The sequence below is a fragment of the Lichenostomus cassidix genome, chromosome 6, assembly GCF_008360975.1.
Source record: "Lichenostomus cassidix isolate B80296 chromosome 6, HeHo_3.0, whole genome shotgun sequence".
In the NCBI taxonomy this organism is placed as follows: domain Eukaryota; kingdom Metazoa; phylum Chordata; class Aves; order Passeriformes; family Meliphagidae; genus Lichenostomus; species Lichenostomus cassidix.
The window spans coordinates 26600654-26615147 of NC_139487.1; the positions used below are offsets into that span (position 1 = coordinate 26600654).

Genomic DNA, 14494 nt, shown 5'->3' on the forward strand with positions numbered 1-14494 from the left:
GCCGCACCGGGCGGGTCCCGCCCCCGCGGGAGCCACGGCTGACGCACCCACGGACATCGCCCCTGCGGCCGCAGGGTGGCCGGGGCCGGAGCCGGGGCCGAGGGGAGAGCTGAGCCACCCGCCCGCCCCGCGGCGAGGGAAGAGCCGCTGCCCCGCAGGTGGAGCCTTTAAAGCGCCCGGACCGCGGGAGCGCCGCGCTGAGGGAGGCGGCCGCTCCCCGTCCCGCCGCCAGGGGGCGCTGCGCGGGCAAGGCGGCGCGGGAGGGGATTTGCCTCAGGCGGTGGCGCAGGGACCGATCCGGGAGAAGCCGCTGCCGGCGGCGTGTAAATATCCGAGATTGGGCCCAGATCACCTCGGGGCCGCGGTGGCGGAGCGGCAAGGTGACACAGAGCTGTGGGGAGCGGTTTGGCCGAGCGCCGGGGCAGCAGGTATCCCGGGGGGCGGGCGTTCCGCGTCTGAGCCCTCAGGGAAGGATGCGAGGGATGAAATGGCGGCGGGAGCGGGGGGGCTGCCTCCGCGGGTGGGATCAGGAGCGCTCTGCAAGGCGGCGAGGGCGGCCGGGAGGGGCTGCTGTCCTGCCCAAGTTCCGCAGAAGCTCTCGAGCTTGTGGGTAATGCTGTGCGGGCTTGGAGCCCTCAGCCCCTTCGCTCCCCACCTGCTTCCTTCAGCCCCTTCGCTCGCCGCCGGAACACGAGGAAATCGGTGCTTTCATTCACTGCCCCGTAGGAAAAGTGGAAGCGAGATTGTTTCCCCCCACTGATTCACTGGTGTTGATAAGCCATGGTCGTGTTAATTAAGTGGAAAAGTTAAAACTACGGCCCGAGAGGAGACAAAGGGTTTGGAAGACAAAAAGTGCAGAATGAAGAATTTGATTGCCCACCAGGATACTGATGCTGAGGTGGTTTAAGAGACTGACCCTTGAGGTGCCTTCACATGGGTGCTGCGTGCTGTCACGGGTCAGGCAGCCTGCTCCATACATCCCTCTGTTCAGCAGCTCTGTGTCAGGGTTTTGCTTTGCTTTTTTTGTTTTTTTAATGTTATACTCCCCAAAAAATCCTCCCGAAAGTCAGCTCTTCTCTCAGTGCAATGACAAAGCCACTGCTTTATGAGTTCACAAAAAAAACAAACAAAAAAAAAAAGTGAGAAAAGCCTTTTCCCCAGCGCTGGGCTCCGCAGCAGAGCGCGCAGTGCCTGGGCAGCTCCCGGTCAGCACCAGGGACAGGGCGCCATCCGCAGCACTGCGCGGCTCCGGGCAAAACCCCGCAGCGAGGGGCCCAGATAAACATGGAATCGCTGGAATACACACCCCTTTGGAGTACTTTCTCAGCTCCAGCCTACTTGAAAGAATTGCGGTTTAGTGTTTCTTGTCTTATGGAGCCTTAAGTCTTTTTAAGTACTGGCTGTGGTACACATGAAGTAGGATCTTTTGGTCCGACACACAGGATGCACAGACCAAGCCAGGGAAAAAATGATTTAAATTATTTCTGTATTTATATTTGGCCAAAATTCATATTCATATGGATTGTGCCTTAATGGTAGTTGCAAAAATGTTCCGCTGACAAGTTGGCTTATATCCCCAAAGGAAATATTTTGCATCTTGTGATGAGGTGAGCAACCTTATAAAGTAGCATACTTGGTGATTTAGGCTGGAAAACATGATCCAGATGCTGGGAAATTATGGTTTTCTCCATGATGTTCTATTAGATTATTCCATTCTCTGTGTGATAGAAAAAATCATATTTAGATTTAAGGACTTATATCCAAACCTTTCCAAGGCCTTCAATAACCTGATTTTCTGCTCCCTGATGGAAGTATCAGCTAGGATGACTGGGAATTGGCCAGCAATCCTTTTCTGAGAAGTGGTGGATCAGTTTTGCTTCAGACTTTGTTTTTGTTTGAAACAGGTTGAAATACAATAAATAGCCTGTATGTTGCTCATCCATTCACTCAAGGCCAGGGAATTTGAAAGTATGGGAACTCTACCTGCTTAGCACTCTCTAAAAGAGCCTGCAGGCCTGTTCCCAGAAACTTGTGCCTGTCATTTGAAGGGACAAAATTCTCTGTCCTGTTTTTCTAGAAAGCACTAGTGACAGTATTATACTGGTATTTTAAATGATGTTTCAGAAATATGTTACTTACCTACCAATGGCTTTGGAGTAGTTCCCTGGCAGACCTTTGGGGTCACCACTTGGTACGAAAAGCTGAGCACTCAGACTATGCTGGCTAGGCCATCTTGTGCAAACAATCCTATTTGCTTTCTGGCAAGTGGCTTACTGATAGATTTAGCTGTCCATTTTCCTCAGTGACTCACTCAGTGTGAATTGCATTTGACCCATGAGTTTCATTCCAGCCTGGGCAATTTCCTTTACTGGGAAATTCAGATAGTTCTGTCAAGGGCTAATTTTTTGCAAGTCTTTCTCCTACTCTTTTATCCTTTCTTCTAATCACAATCTGATCTCCCAAACTGTTTCATCAGCTGTTCAGCCTCAGATCAGTCTCAGAAACATATTTTTCCTTGCAAACAGGCCCCTCCTTTTTCACAAATTTCTGCAGTATGGCTTCATTAGGGTTATGAGGTACTTTAGTAAGCTGTCTGCACAATTTATTTGCAGTAACTTTAAACTGAAGGTGCGAGCAACACAGATGGAAACTTAAAAGAATGATTGCTACCCAACAAGGTTGGTGTCCTCAGCTACTGAGGGGTTCCTCACCAATGATGATTTTAGGAAGATGAGCATGTAAAGTACAGATACTGCTGCACAAAATACAGATGTGCTTTCACCTGGGATAACGCTTTTCACATCTCATCTCATTCATTCCTTGCCCAGCTGAAGGGGTTCTGAGTTGAGAAATAAACTGGTGATGAGTGTGGCTTTCTGAAAGCCTTTAGTGAGGAACACGTAACCAGGAGGAAGATGCTGCCTTTGGTTTGGATGGGCTGTGTAGGTGTCATTTCTCTGTGGTGACACTGATGTGACTGTTCAGACAGAAGTGCTAACATTTAGAGGAGTGCAGATCTGGCCTGAATTTGCACTCTCATTTACCCAAACTGTAACAGTTCCAGTAAATGAGACTGTTCCATTTTGTGATTCCTTATTGCTTAGCCGTTCTGATTTTCCCAGTCCTTTGCACATGCTGTGTATGGAGGCAGAAGAGTCAGTGGTTTGTTCCTTCTGTCACTGGCAAATGAATGGAAAATTTTCAGAACAATTCAGTTTTCACTTCCCTTCTGACAAAAGACTGGGAGGAATTTCTTTAAAATTAGGACTATAGATATGTCCAATTAAGTCTGATTCACATGGAATTGTTTTCTGACATTGGCAAAAAAGCTGCTAAAGGAATCTAATACCTTGGATCTCCACAATTATTTTGTATGGCAGAAATTTTACAGAAAATCTTAGGAACTAAGCACAGCTCAGATAAGGATCATATTTTTAGTGACTCTACTTAATAATTTTACCCTTGTAAGATGCATCATTCCCATTTTCAATCTTATATTAATAATTTTGCAGGACTCCTAATGTTGCCCACATACCAGAGCAAACAAACATGCAAACAAAATAATCAAAAGGTCAAGCTGTTACATAGAGTTCAATAAAACATTGTGAATTGCAACTCTGGAGGGTTGCTCAAACATAAAAAAGAAGGCTGTCCACATGGTAACCTCCTTGGACTGCTCCTGTCATTTCCCTGGGCTATATTAGCATAACATTCCTAGTACAAGATGAAAACAGAGTTATGGCAGTAGGTAATTCAGGAGGGACTGCCAGCAGGATGAACCCCACCAATGTCAGCACAAAAATCTTGTACACTGATTTTAGACAGAAAAAAGCTGGAATTCCCTTAAAATGCAATATTTTCAGTTAGTCTGGCTAAATAATTGTTGGCCTCTTAATTCTAACTCACTGTTTAACTGTAAATATTCAGCTGTAAATGCAGGCTTTTTGTATAAAGGGAAAGGTGAATCTCTTCCCACTTGTTTCCTTGCTGCATCTCTCAGATGAAGATTGATTAATCCATCATTCCATCTTTCTTACAGCAGGCACTGCTAATCTTCTGTTTGAGTATGCAAAACCTTCCTGGTTTTGCCTTGCAGCACTCCAAGAGTAAATGATATTGCCTTTTCCAAATAATTTTGGGTTCTGCACAAAATTGAATTGCCAAAGTCACAGAAGGAGTTAATGCCATACTCTGACTCAGAACTGACTACCTTTGATACTTACCACAAAGCAGTATCAGCTGAGTACCAGTCTTGTTCAGTGTGATTGCTTGGTGCCTTAATCTGATGATTTGTTCAGTTGAGCCCATTAATTTATTGAAACAGTTTTCATTATGATGTCTGAAGACCAGGATAAACTTTGCTGAGGAAACTGCAAGCTAAGTTTAACTTAGCTGTTGCTGGAGCCTGGTGCTGGTATATGTTTTTCTTCAAAGGGTAGCATCTTGGTGCCCCACCTTGAAAAAACATCACAAATATCTTGATGGTCGGGTGCTAAATATATAACTCTTTAGACAATACCTCAGCAATCAGCTTTGTCCTTTCACAATGTTTTCATGCAGTAAGCAGAATGAAGGACTAGCAAAGAAAGGCATGCCATATCAAAAAAATAATCTAGATCCCATCTGTACAATCAGAATAAGTAAAATAAATCAATTTCTTTTTTAGCTTTATTGGCAGTTTCAGTAATACAAGATTTGTATAAGGTCAGCCAAGCTTTCCAACTGAGTTTCAGTGGGCTAGAGGAAGACAAGTGGGATACAAATTGGGGATCCTATTGTATATGTAACCTGTTTCAATTCCCCCATTGTTTAAAACAGTGCATGAGTTAACAAGAATAGAGCTCCCAGACAAGTCAACAGGAATGTCTTATTCTTTATTCCATTTTTCTTACTTTGTTCCTCAGCCCCTCTCTTTACATGCTGAATATCAGTTGTGGAGGGAACGGAATAAACATTTCAATGATGAGCTTTTTTCTTTTTACAAGCTCTTTCAAGTTGAGATCAAGTGAACTAGTAAGAGTCAAATTTTACTGAAGTCAAATAATTCTACTGGAACCAAGCCACTAACCCCTTGGAAGGAGGAAGCAGAGAAAGACAAGTGCCTTCAAGTTAGTCACATGTTGAAACAGAAACATTATGGGGTCCTCTTGACTTGTCAAATCAACCACCATTTTGAGTGTAATTTGATGTAACTAGCACTGCATATGTAATAGCTGTGAGTGCTGCATTTGGGACTTCCAAAGATTTTCAGTTGCTGAAGTTCAATTGAATGTCCTTTGCACTACCAGAATCCTTTTTCAACTCTCTGCCTCCAGACCCAATAGATACAAAATTGGAGAATATATACTAGTGTTGTGTAATGTTAAGCAAGTAGTCACAAAGACACAAAGTGCTTAGTAGGAGATGTTGCTTTATTGCCACTGGACTTCTTGGTTTTTAATTGAAAAATTCAGAACTGATGTACTATCCCCATTAAGTTGTTTAACTGCCATGATTTTCTGTTCAGAGAATTCCCCTTAAGTAGTGGATGAGAAACCTAGTTCCCATGAGGATCCACCTTGTATGGCTGAATTCTCTGAATCCTTTTGTTCTAAGTCCTTACTGGCATCATGTCATTCCTACTTGTATGGTAAGACATCTGGCCTTGCCCATCTTTTGGCTAAAGAAATGCCCTGATCTTAAACCCAAAATCCTAAGTTTCCCTGAAATGGCCTCCAGTGATGTTGGACAGTCAGCTGTCTTAGTTTGAAAACATCTGCCGTAATTTTATTTTTAAAAGCTGGAATTCAGGCAGCTCACACTGTTGCCATGTTCATGAATTGCTCTAATAAGCAATTGTCTTTGTACTGTGACCCAGTGAAAATGGAGCAGGTTGAGATTTAATGGGACTCTTTCTATTTCAGGAAACAGCACAATGAAGGGAAGCTGCAAGGTGCAGCTCTGTAACATGTGCTGTGACCTCCTTAGCCCTGTCTCTGAAATCACTATGGTCTGGCTCCTGCACATGAGGAAAATCAAGGAGTCAGAGATAGGAGCAAGGAGAAATCTGACACAAGATGGTAACTCTGAGTCCCTTTTCTGGCCCACAAATGGAAAGAGAAGATGCCCATTTCATATGAAGTTACTGTGTTTTCCAACTTTTTACTTTTGGATTCCCTAATTTATTTGCAGTCGGTTTATTTTGATGCAGTGCTAATGGGTGTCCTGAATTGTGTTTTCTTATTTGCTTTCTTTGCCTTTGGCCATACTCTACCATGACAGTTTGGGGTAAAACAATAATTAAAGTGGGTGTGATTTATTGAAATGGAGTTTCACATCATGTTTAATGGAATTTACATGATTTTAATTCCTTCAGCTATCTGCAGTGCCTAAAGAGAGCAGCTCTTTCTGTGTGAAACTTACTTCTCATATAACTAAACATAATGATCCTGAACCTGAAAGACTGGTGTGGCTTTTTCTTTTTCAGAGGCATGATTTTCAAAAGGAATCCATGCAGTGAATGGGATGAACCACTGAGCTGCCTGATGCTACTACCCCAACTCTGTCCTTCATCAGATTAAGTTCTCTTCTTACTTCACTGAGCAGCAGCGGAACGTGAGTTTTAACAAGTGCATCTGGAAAATAGCACTTCCAATAAGACCTATCAATACACATTAAGGGTTCTGCCATGTGCTTCTGTTACTCAGAGGCTTCAGCTGAGGACAGCAGCATCAAAAGGATTCATATTTTTAAATCACAGTTGGAGGGTTATTATAAGCCCAGACTCCATCTGTTTACATGTTAAGGTGGAAGCATAAATTGTTTCTTTAAAAGCCAGGAGGAAGCTGTGTCTAATTAATGCTGATTTTGCCACCTGAGGGCATTAGAGCTGCTTGAAAAGGGGTCCTAGAAATGTGAACTACTAAAAACTAGAAGAAGATGGTAATACTGCTGGGAGGGCTTTGAAAGCAAAACTGTCCATGGGATGAGTGTCAAGGAATGCTCAACTGCAGGACCTGCCAGATAGAAGGGAGCTGAATGCTGGGCTTAAGGAGACCCAAGAGATCAGGATTTGAAAGGGAAGTGAGGTGAGCAACAGCTATTTCTTAGCAGGTTCATGGAAAAGGTAAGCAAGGGCCTTCCCTCTGGCCCTGTGGGTTAACTAGAGAAGAGTTGACTGGTCCCTCATTGCTGCAAGTAGGGAAAATGAGAATAATCTCTAAGACATGTGGACTGAGCTGAGCAGGATTTCTGCAGGCTGTGCAACAGGATGAAGGTGAGCAGTTACACTGGGAAGGAACTTGTAAGTTCACATCTGAAACTTTTGTCAACAAAGAGAAAACCAATTTTTCTTAGTTTGTTTTTAACCTCTCGTTTTCCTTTTTCTTTAGAGGTGAACTTGCATAGCATATGTAATATAGATAAATGAGGGAAAAGGTATTACTGAAAACATTGTCACATGTTCTAGTCTACGGTTATGTGTTTATGGCTATGACCAACCTAGTGTATGTTAATACTGCTTGGACTCTGATGGGAACTGATTTCCTTGAAGTCACAAGTCAGCACTGGACAGTTACCTTAGAGAATCTGGTGTGCTGTGATGCCAGCCACATGCCCCAGCCACTATGAGCTTTTAAGAGTATAATCTTACTCTTGCCTTCTTTCCTTCCTTTCATGGCTGAGCCTCACTACATTCTTAACAGTTCTTGGAGTTCAAGCTTTGATGAATTGCCTTATTTCAGATCCTTTGATATTAATGGAGTCTTTTGTGCATGAATGTAGAAGTTGTTCTTGAAAGCGTAGCTCATGTCTGGACAGGGCTGAAACAACTACCTGATGAGCAGGCTAAACTATACTGTTTTCTCTGGTTTTCATTCTAGGCAATATTCAGGAAAGGTTGTGGAAATTTTGTAGGTTTGATTTCTAGTGTCTTATACAGTTTATGTTGCCCTTGTTTCCTGGATGACACTGCTGGTCAAGGATTCCCATCTTGCATGAACAATTTTTGCCCCATTAATAGAGCAGAAAACCCTAAAAGAGATTCTACCACCAGTTTGACTTTGCTCATTTCAAGGGACAAAGACATATATTACGTATAGGGCTTTTGATCAAAGAAATGTACAGAACTGCATGCTACATATTTTTATTAGTTAGAACTTACCAATAAAATGCCTGATTCTACTTCACTCATGTTACAAACTAAAATATACCTGTAAACAATAACTGAAGTCTGTGTGGTGGGTGTCTGTAAATTATTTCTTATTGAGGAAAAGAATGACTATGCATCCCTTATCCCCTTCGCTAACAATCTGTCTTTCATTTTTAATAGTGTAGATTAGATGTTTTGATAACTGTACAGTAAAGAAAGAAAATGTGAATAAAATAAATGGAAGATTCCAATTCCGAATCTTGGAAGAAACTGTGAATCCCAGTTGAGAGTAGCCACATGATGATGAAGAGCATATTATCTCTATTTCACAGGCAGAAATACTGAGATATGAGCAGATTAGGTCATTTTCTCAAGGTCACACAGACAACATGGAAAAAAAAATAGAATCTTGAACTTCTGATTCAAACTTTTGTGCATTTTATCAGTCCTGTCATTCTTTCTCTTGGAAAGGGTTTGCTATACCAAAGTGCTTGCTGCCTTCTACATCAAATCAAATTTGCAACTCAGCTCACCTTTCAATATTGACCTTGGCTTTAAAAAATCTGAAACTTAGAAAATGTATTAATGTGCTGTTCCATGGACTTAGCAGCAAATACTAGTCTGGAAAAATATTTCAAAAATTCAGTAACTTTTAGTACTCACCTAGCATACCCTTAACTACTTCATTTCACTTTTGTGTCCTGAGGGGTTGTAAAAATATTTTTGCATATCATTAACTTTAGGCATCTGAAAAAATAAAAAAGCAGTTTCACCAGTTTTACAGCAAAGGGTGCATCTGTGTGTGTGTAATACATTTGTTGAAATACTGAGGCTTTTGATGGAAATGCTGTTACGTTAGAGGTACAGTCACTTTCTTTGTAACCCTTCAGGCATGGCACTATGTGGAAGGGTATAGATTTTCCTTTCTATTTTTCCAGTCAGAGGAAAAGATTGTAGCAATTGTAAATATGCCCATAAGTGTCCCACAGCCTATTCAGGAAATGTCCTCTATGGAACTTTACATTGGAGGCCTTGTGCTATACAATGACATAGTCTCAGATTTTTGTGTCTGTTTCCAAACCACCTTCTTGTACACTTGTGGATCTCACAGTGAAATCTAAATGTTGAAGGAAATAAGCAATGGCTTTGCTTTTACATTGTGGGTAAAACGTGCCCAGCAAAAATTCCCCTCAGCAAGTTATTTACATAGAAGTCATGTTTGTTTTTTTATGAACACAATGAGCTTTACTCTGAGGTTATGTCTATGCTCTGGCACAGGTTGAATAGAGCTGCAGCTCTCTCTGCTCTACACCATACCTAAGGCTTTACTCAAGCCTGATAAAATTAAAAACTCTTATCTTCCAAGTTACAGTCATCATCAAAAGGCCTATTTAGGCCATTATACTGTAAATTTCTGTGCTTCTGTTTCACTGATTATGACTGAATATGGATTGCAGTAACCCAAATGAAAGTGGGTCTTAAGAAGGTTCTCCCACATAAAGTCTCCTTGGCAAGGGTTGATTAGAATTTTCCTGAAAGTGATTGAAAATATCTTTGGTACTAAATCTACATAAATACCGGTGTTTGTGTAAGTTTAAAAAGAAAAAAAAAAAAAAGGAAAGAAAAAAAAAAGCAAACCAAAACCCCCAACTAAACATGAGGGTAGGGAAGAAAAGTAAGAAAAGTTCACTGTGAAGGGATTAATCCCTTTCCATTTTTTCACAACCAGTGGGGTAGTCCTACTATTTACCCCTAGTTTCAGGGGGGTAAATTCAGAATCTTAATTTAGGGAGCCAATTTCATTGCAAAAAGAGTTTGTAGAATCATATGCAAACCTACCACCAGGAGCCCAGCTTTGCAGTCTAATATGAGATTCTGCCACCTCTGTATAGAGTGAGTGAGCATTTTCCTGCACTGATGTGACTCTTGCAGCATTTGCTTTGCTGTGTGAGCTAGGTATAAAGAGCTCCTGTGCTGTGTCTCCAGCAGAGCTCTGCTGCTGCCAGAACTGCTGTAACTGTTTTCTTACAAAAGAAAAAAAAAACTCCATCTTATAATTGGTTTATATCAGACTGTTAAGGCTGGGTTTGCTGTAGAGAAACTTTTCTCCCTTTATTAAGCTTACACTTAATAATGATCTACACAGATCATTATTGATGATCTATTGATGATCGCTATTGATGACTGAGTAGATGATCTACTCAGTCTGTTCTCCTTAGAAGGGAAGTAAATAGGACAGGCTGTAAATCTTGTCAACTGTGAAGTTTGCATAAGTTTGAAAATGAGCATTTAGGTTATAAATTCAAAAGGGTAAGGGAGGCACAGTAATCATTTAGTTTACAGGATTGTGGCCCGTGTCTAAAGTTGTTAGGAATTACACTATTAATAATTTATTTGTTTAAAGACTGCCTTTATATAAACCTATTTATAACATTTCTAACACATTAGCAACTGCAAAGCTACAAACACAAGTGTTTGAACAGAGATAATTGTTGTTCAGCCACTGGAATACCATTGTCTGACACTAACGCTGCTTTGCACAAGGGCCCTCTCTCAGCAGTGGTTTCAGCAGCAGAGAAAGACAGGTGCCCTGCCAGAGTTACTGAGATGGCAGTGCCCTTCACTGAAGGATCAGAGGATGAGTGGCACATGGCCACTCTTCTTGGGATGGTCTGAGTAAAAAATGGCACTTACCACCCTGAGGAAAACGGGCACACGTGGGAATGGTGACTTACCCTTCTTATCCCCTAGAGTTCTAGAAACACCCAAAAATGCATTGGAGGTGTCTTTGTTTACTTCTGAATGTCACACTTGCTGTTAGTTTTGCATATGACTTCAAGAAAAATACTGTTTGCTATTCTGTCTTACCTGAGAACGTGTGAAATGTCCATACTCAATGTCACATTCTATGAGGACACTTTTTAGTTCAGTGGTGGGTGTAAAAAAGTTTCCAAAAGTATGAAATGTGAATGTAACCTGGAAAACATAGGAAGTAAGAATGTGAATATGACAGTATGTGAAAATTGGAAAGATTGGCAGTGTGTGGCTGCTGCCTTATGCAGTCCTTCAGTCTTGGCTTGCAGCAGCCATTCATTACACTGGCTCTTGGCACCTTCTTTGCAGGTCCAGCAGTAGTGACCAGTTGCTCAGCAGTTTTGCAGAATTGCTTGAATGATCAGACCAAACATTTTCACTGGTGACCCAAGGCTGAGTTTGTGCCCCTGTGAAGGGGTAGAGTTTGTGTGTTAACTCCCAGCACTGCTTGCCATTGCCTTTGCCAGCAGTCTGCTCTGTGAACAGCTGCTGGAGCACAAAAGGCCAAAGGGAAGTGTCTCAGTTTTGCCCTAGTCCTGTCACACTCCAAGTCGCTGGAACATATCCAAGTGCATGGTAAACTACAGGCAGCCTCTGCAGAACAGCCTGTACAGTTGACTTTAAGTGAAACGTGAATCATCTCAGACCTAAATTATTTTAATCCAATCAGTCATCTGTGTTGAAGGGTGTAAAGAGACAGCAAACCCAAGAGAATGGCTGCCAAGTGGAGGATTCAGGACACAAATAAATCTGCTAGGATGAGATGAAATATGAACTAATAATGATTTATTCCAAATGCCGCAGGGGTTACACTTGTGAACCACTTGTAGAGATATTCAGATGAGATGAATTTTGTAGGCTTTGCCCTGTACGATTTTTATAGACACAGCAGAGGTGAAGGAAGGCAAAGCTGTTAGCTACACAGAGAGTACACACAAGGGTTTTGAAGTGCTCACAAACAAATTCTCCCTAATTAATATATGCTTTACAAGTCTCTTGTAAGTAGATGAGCATGAACAGCTGTAGTTCTTTCTATAGATACAAACTAATCTCTAATACATGTTGGAGCTGAAGGATATAGAGAACAACATGCTGTGGATTCGTAAAGTGCTTCTAGCCATGGAAGTATTCTTTTTATACCCTCTAAAAGTGGAAGGGAATGCATAAGAGTGCAGAGTATGGTCTTGAAGAATACTGCTTGGGAACAAAGTCATGACTGGAGCAAAGAATCTAGCTATTAGTGACACATATCATACACTCCTTGTTAACACATCAAACAGCATGCGTGAGCTAGACTTATTTTCTTGACAGGTTCAGTCTTTTGTGACCCATATGAAACAGGCAGCATTTGCTAATGTTTCTGCCCATCTTTTACTAGTGTCAGTGACCTTCATGACAAAGGAAGAATTACATGTTTCACATTTTTAAATATTTTTAAAAGCCCAAGCAATAAGTTATAATAGAACTCCTTTGACATTATGAATATCCTTGAACATGCATCCTGTTTGAAGATGTTTTCTTTCTCCTTTTTGCTAGCTATATATATTATCAGTTTAATATTGTTCTCTGCTGGGAGACAATATCCTGTTGTGGTAGGTGAAGGGAGAAACTGTAATAGCTCCTTTCCATCTCTAATACCTATGCTTTTATTTACATAAAAACACTATGGATTTTGAACAGTGTGTTTCTTTTGGCAGTTTATTACCAGCCCAAACGCCTCATTTTTTTTCATGATCTAACATTTGTCTGCTGCAGAAGTCATTATCACCTTCATTTTTGGATTTAATAACCTTCCTTTTAATAAACCTCAGTTTGACCTAAGCTTCCAGAAGTTTGCTTCAAAACAATGCCCCAGACCTTCTGGAACCCACTGATTTTTCCCCTCAAAGTAATAATCTCATTCCATTTTTATTGATTTTGTGGCTTTTTCTGATGTGACATAGGAAAGAATTGATTTACTTAGGACAAAATGCCTTGCTGGGTTCCCTCTGTTATAACAGCCACAGGGAAAGCTGGAGGGCCTGTGGGGAAGAACTGTTTTAATAGCTCTTTGTGCTCTGTTCTTTTGGGCTCAGCCCCACTATGGACTCACTATACCTCATAATTTTCGTGCCGTAGACTGCTGTGAATTGCAAATTAATTTTGTCCATTTCTTCTTATGCTCTAGAAGAGACACCAGGGAAAATCACTGAAAATCACTATTGATAGAACTCTTTCCCTTTCAGAGGAAATAAGTACAGCCTTGTGGATTTAGTGGAAGAAAACCCTCAGCTATACAAATGCTGCTATTTAGAGAAGAGGAAAATGGCAATGCCAAAGTGGGGATGGTGTGGATTCTATACATCTCTAGAACAACTATTTTTGGGGAACTAACCCTTCTCTCCCAATATTTACTTTAGAAAAGCACATCAAAGGGTAGACAAGTTTGAAGTACCAGAAAGCCAATGTATTGACTTACCCATAAGATATTTCAGTATAAACATTGCTTTGTATTCTGCATTCCTCTCATGAAACCTGCTAAAGGAAAGTCAGAAGGAGTTTCATAATAATCTCCTATAGCTCTGGGGAAGTAAGCTGAGAATGGGTTAAAATCATCTCTTGAGCCACTGTTGGAAAAGAAGCTAAGTATGGAAAGGACCATAGCCTCATCCTCACATGTTATTCCTTTCTCTTTCCCCAGTCTCAGAAATTAAAATAAAGATCTGAGACTTCAAATGACTGCTAAAGTGCATTGCCCTTCATTGGACTGTAGAAGAAAATTAGAGAAAACGTATCATTAATGAGAGAAGGGAGCATTGACTGTGTAATTAAGCTAACATTTGGTTGACAAACTTCACAATAATGAAGAAACAATCTTCAGGAAGTAATGTACATTTCCCCCCAAATTTCTCACCTTTAGCTGTGTAATAGCTTTGAAGTTAATACACGAAGTGAACAAAGCCAGTTTTGAATATCATACTTCCCTTCCCTCTCAGGTTAATATCAGGAAGCTTCTAGGTTAAGGTCTGTATAGTGGTAGGAATATAACATAAGCAGACTAAAATCCAAATGAAAGAAATTGTTTCATGAGCTGCATAAAGAAGAAATGTTAAAATTACAATGTGACTTAGATCGAGATGTGATCCACTGGAGAGAGTTCTGAGGCCGGAAAGATCACTCATGTTTTTATCCTTGCTTGTCATGAGCTGTGTCTTTGTAGGAGCATTTCAGACCAATCTAGGAAGGTATTCTGGATTCAGCCAGTCCACAGCTGTTCCAGAGCTGTTGGCTAAGATGGTATTCTGGCTTGCACCACTCACTTAACTGCTGGACTTCTTGTTCTGCTTGTGACTGTTGGACTTAGGGTACAGGAAACCAGAGTTGTATCTAGAAGGCACCTCTACTCCTTGGACATTGCTGCATGTTATTGTAATACTGGGTATCTGGGCTGAAGATGATCCCTGGTGAGACTCTCCTTTTCTTTGTCCAATACTGTTCAGGCTCTCACCTTTCTAAAGGATGCAAAGATTTACAAGAAATGGACAATACAAACATCTACAAGGAGATCACATT

At 41.2% G+C, this 14494-nt stretch overlaps 2 protein-coding genes across 6 annotated transcripts in view; one reads left to right on the forward strand and one right to left on the reverse strand.

Moving 5' to 3' along the window:
* The first annotated feature begins 276 nt into the window (after window positions 1–276).
* The window catches only part of WAPL (WAPL cohesin release factor), a 136441-nt gene continuing 122223 nt past the window's right edge, over window positions 277–14494 (forward strand). Inside the window, exons 1-2 of the mRNA XM_085064162.1 lie at window positions 277–428; window positions 6467–6594. The gene's annotated coding sequence lies outside the window, so the exon portion shown is untranslated. The remainder of the gene's footprint in view (window positions 429–6466; window positions 6595–14494) is intronic.
* Window positions 11710–14494, reverse strand: part of OPN4 (opsin 4) — a 40071-nt gene continuing 37286 nt past the window's right edge. For 4 of the 5 annotated variants that reach the window (XM_085064167.1, XM_085064168.1, XM_085064169.1 and 1 more), the window contains one exon: window positions 11721–14433. In XM_085064167.1, the coding sequence (XP_084920293.1) occupies window positions 14242–14433 (192 nt within the window). In that variant the 3' untranslated portion in view covers window positions 11721–14241. Of the gene's footprint in view, window positions 14434–14494 lie in introns of all 5 variants that reach the window. The other variant, XM_085064170.1, reaches the window with a different exon arrangement.